The sequence below is a fragment of the Triticum aestivum genome, chromosome 3A, assembly GCF_018294505.1.
Source record: "Triticum aestivum cultivar Chinese Spring chromosome 3A, IWGSC CS RefSeq v2.1, whole genome shotgun sequence".
NCBI classification, from domain to species: Eukaryota; Viridiplantae; Streptophyta; class Magnoliopsida; order Poales; family Poaceae; genus Triticum; species Triticum aestivum.
The window spans coordinates 79282860-79287431 of record NC_057800.1 but is presented as its reverse complement, the minus strand read 5'-3'; the positions used below and the strand labels follow the sequence as shown (position 1 = coordinate 79287431).

Below are 4572 nucleotides of genomic sequence, written 5' to 3'. Positions count from 1 at the left end.
GGGTAGCAACCTGCGCTTTGGGTAGCTCTTGGAGGGGCGTTCGAGTTTATGCTCTTCGGCCGCAAGGACTTCAGTCCATCTGTCGACTAGCAAATCTTGATCAGCTCTAAGCTGTTGCTGTTTTTTCTTGAGGCTTCTTTCCGTGGCCATAAGCCTGCGTTGAAAACGCTCTTGCTCGATGGGATCCTTTGGCACGACGAATTCGTCGTCGTCGAGGCTTGCCTCGTCTTCGGAGGGAAGCATATAATTATCGTCCTCGACCTCTCTGTCTGCCGCTCTCTCATGAGGGCTGGTTTCTCCATCCTCCTGTGCTAAATCTTGCTGGAGGGGGTTTTCTTCGGCGCTTTCCGGAGTATTATTATCTCCCATGCTGGAATCACCGTATTTGTTTTGGCGGGATTTTGAGCGGCGGCGCTGATGCCGGCGCTTAGGCTGTTTTTTGGAGGGGTCATCCTCCGCTGTTCCATCGCCATCTCCTTCTTTTGGGGTGTCCACCATGTATATGTCATATGACGAGGTGGCTTTCCAGGGCCTGATAGGCGCTGGTTCTTCATCGTCTCCTTCATCGGCGTCCATACCGTCGATGTCTTCGGAGTCGAAGTCGAGCATGTCGGTTAAGTCGTCGGCAGTGGCTACAAAGTGGGTGGTGGGTGGGCTTTGAATTTCTTCATCGTCCGAATCCTAACATTGCTGACCGTAGTCCGGCCAGGGCTCTCCTGATAAAGAGAGAGACTTCAGTGTCTTCAGAATATCGCCGAAAGGCGAGTGCTGAAAGATGTCCGCGGCAGTAAACTCCATGATCGGCGCCCAATCGGATTCGATCGGCAGGGGCGCGGAGGGTTCGGAGTCCGGAGAGGAGTCCGGCTCCTTGGAGTCACGAGTCTCGCAGAGTGCGGGGCTGGTGTTCGGCTCGATCGCCGTTGGGATCACAGCCCCTGAGGCGGCGTCCAACCACCCATCCTCGATCGGCGCAGTTGGCTCCGAATTAAGGGTTGAAGCCGATGCGGGTGCGGCCTCCAGGGCACTGTTCGGCGATAGAGCTAGATCATGCTCGTCGTGACAGTGCGGCGCGCTCGGCAGTGGCTCGAATCCGTCGAAAATCAAGTCCCCGCGGATGTCAGCCGTGTAGTTTAAGCTTCCAAATCTGACCTGACGGGCAGGGGCATAGCTTTCGATCTGCTCCAGATGGCCAAGTGAATTGGCCCATAATGCGAAGCCGCCGAAGACGAAGATCTGTCCGAGGAGGAAGGTCTCACCCTGGACTACATCGCCATTGATGATCGTAGGAGCCATCAAGCCTGACGGCGACGACACAGAGGAACTCTCAATGAAAGCACCAATGTCGGTGTCAAAACCGGCGGATCTCGGGTAGGGGGTCCCGAACTATGCGTCTAGGCTGGATGGTAACAGGAGGCAAGGAACACGAAGTTTTACCCAGGTTCGGGCCCTCTCGATGGAGGTAAAACCCTACGTCCTGCTTGATTAATATTGATGATATGAGTAGTACAAGAGTAGATCTACCACGAGATTGGAAAGGCTAAACCCTAGAAGCTAGCCTATGGTATGATTGTTGTTGTGTATGTTGTCCTACGGACTAAAAACCTTCCGGTTTATATAGACACCGGAGAGGGTTAGGGTTACACAAAGTCGGTTAGAATGGTAGGAGATCTGCATATCCGTATCGCCAAGCTTGCCTTCCACGCCAAGGAAAGTCCCTTCCGGACACGGGACGAAGTCTTCAATCTTGTATCTTCATAGTCCAGGAGTCCGGCTGAAGGTATAGTCCGGCCATCCGGACACCCCCTAATCCAGGACTCCCTCAGGGAGGGTTGACAAGAGATAACTACCATTGACAACCACGGTCGTTGTCGCCTCAGCGGTAGTCATAGCAGTGCAACTCCTTGGACCTTCTTCTTCTTCTTCCATGACACACACTTTTCCCATTCATTTCTCTTGCTTAGCGGTGAAAGGGGCAACGTCATACAGTCACACATATTTCTAGATTCTTGCTACGACGAGCTCCCAGGACCATTGGATTCGATGTTAGTAAGCCCGTGATGGTCGGATCCTGACAACAGTGAGTCGAGTCTGCCAAATGAACATGTGGGCGTCAAGAGAGGGATCTACTCAGACATCATGGCGGCGAGACGAAGATGTTTCGGAGCACTGGTTGGTTTCCATGCGTGATTCGAGGAAGGACCAAGGGGATCGTCACTTTCCCAAAAGATAGGCAAGTGTGACTTGAAATTGGGGAGAACAAAATTAGGCGAGGAGATCAGGGAGCTGCTAGAGACATGTTGTGTGCTTTCTTCATCACGCGGGAGTGACCGGGTCCCTCCAGACCCTTTTATTTTTAGAAATTAAATCTAGACATATTTTTTTGATAAAAAATATTAGATCAACACAACATTGGACATAACCAAATATAGGGCAAGTGAACTCATCGACGTGGAAACAACACTAATTAGGGACAGATCGTGAGTACAACTATATGCCTCCAAATTATCATCGAAGTTGTGACTGAATATATCGTTGCCGCACCATTGTAATTCACACGAATGCGGGACAACATCAAGAAATCGGACCATCGAACTACCTGCAAAGACTTGTAAAGGAACAAGTAGATCGCCACATGAGATGAAGATTAGCAATCGTAATAAGCATATCAACAAGAGACCACCCCGATCTAGATAGACATCCACGTAGGAGGTAAACGGCGCGCCATTTAAGCCCGTTTAAACCCACTTATCGATCTAACAGTTTAAGAAAAAAATGCTAAACAAAATGCTATTCCTCCGCCCCAAAATATAAGATAATTTTTGATACTATCATAATGTTGTAAAAAGTGATCTTATAGAAGTATGAACGGCCGCCATGCACGTGCGTTTGAACGGCTATCGAAACCTGTACGTCAAACACCCCGCCCGGGCAGCCGATCTCAGCCGTTGAAGGCGCCCACGGTACACCGCAAATAGTCCAAGTGTCCAACGCTCTTCCACGACCCCACACCCACCTCCCTCGCCGGGCCCCACACACCCTCGACCCACTGCCGAGCGAGCACCAAACCAAACTCCATTTAAGGAACCAGCTCAAGCTCCAGAGCCTCGTCCCAAAGACTCCACACACACGCCTCACAGAAGCCCAGAGCATAGCAGAGCAGAGCCGAGCGGGAGCGGCCATGGCGTCGTCGAGCTTCAAGGTGACGCGGATCTCGGAGGGCGCGGTGAAGCCGGCGTCGGAGACGCCCGACCACACGCTGCCGCTGGCGTGGGTGGACCGGTACCCGACCCACCGGGGCCTGGTGGAGTCGATGCACATCTTCCGGTCCGGCGCCGACGCGGCCCCCGCCGTGATCCGCGAGGCGCTGGGCAAGGCGCTCGCCTTCTTCTACCCGCTGGCGGGCCGCATCGTGGAGCAGCCGGAGAAGGGGTGCCCCGCCATCCGCTGCACCGCCGACGGCGTCTACTTCGCTGAGGCCGTGGCCGAGTGCAGCCTGGAGGACGTGCGGTTCCTGGAGCGCCCCCTGCTGCTCCCCAAGGAGGACCTCGTCCCCTACCCCGCCGCCGACCTCTGGGGCGTCGAGCCCCACAACACCATCATGATGATGCAGGTATGCACATGCTCCCACCGGCCACGCCGGCGGCTGGCCGGCCGCCGTGATTCTTAAGCTAAATCGGTCGCCGTAGCATCGTTGATCCGGTCGCGTGAGGAGAGAGAGCTAGATCCGCGCGCGCGGGGGTAGATCTGGGGAGCAGAGGCGATAAGTCAAAAGCTGATGGGTGGATGGATGGCGTCGTCGTGGGAAGCTTCTCCCATTTTCCCCCTTCGACGCGTCGTGGGTAGGTAGTGGCGAGTGGAGACGATTGGTTGACGGTGTCGGTCGGGGAGGCTGTCACGCGGCCCCCACCGGCGTCACCCATCATCGGTCTTCGTAAAGGTGATTACGACCTCGCACGGAGCAATTAACGGCTACCCGGAGTTGACGTGGCCGGAGTTACCCGGAGTGGTGAAGCCGAGAGCTCGTGGTGTGTGCCTGTGAAGTGTGAGGCATACTGCCGTGATTGGCAACGGCAGGCTTGCCACTTTCGTTCTTAGGACAGGGTTAGCTGAGCCGTTGCTGTGACGCCATCGACTAGGTTGAGTACTCCGATAAGAATGCCGGACGCCATCGACAGGGTTAGCTGAGCCGTTGCTGTGACGCCATCACGAAATCCCGGCGTTCTCCCGGCGATTCAGGCGAGGCGGCCGAGCGCGGCCACGGGGTGCCTCCCTCGCGGCGCCACTGCGTCACTGCACTTTTGTTCTGTTGCGGGTTGCGTGTGCGTAATGCCGCCGCTGCCTGCGACGGTACGTGCCACCAAGCACGACTTTGCTTCGACCTCAGGCGACCACCATTACGCGGCGTGCTACGGTGGTGGGCAGTGATTAGGTAGAACCGCACTCGCGTACGTAGGGGAGGATTCCGTCCATCATTCCGATCATTCCGGGGCTGAAAGTGACCGCCATGGGACGAGGCCGGAGCTGCCGAATTTTGTTTGACCTCTAGGCGTACTGAATCGGACTTGTTGGCGA

General features: G+C 55.3%; 1 protein-coding gene across 1 annotated transcript in view; it reads left to right on the top strand.

Annotated features, from left to right (window-relative positions):
• Positions 1–2984: 2984 nt before the first annotated feature.
• The window catches only part of LOC123060406 (acyl transferase 9), a 3546-nt gene continuing 1958 nt past the window's right edge, over positions 2985–4572 (top strand). The window contains exon 1 of the mRNA XM_044483114.1: positions 2985–3610. Coding sequence (XP_044339049.1) covers positions 3179–3610 — 432 coding nt within the window. The 5' untranslated portion in view covers positions 2985–3178. The remainder of the gene's footprint in view (positions 3611–4572) is intronic.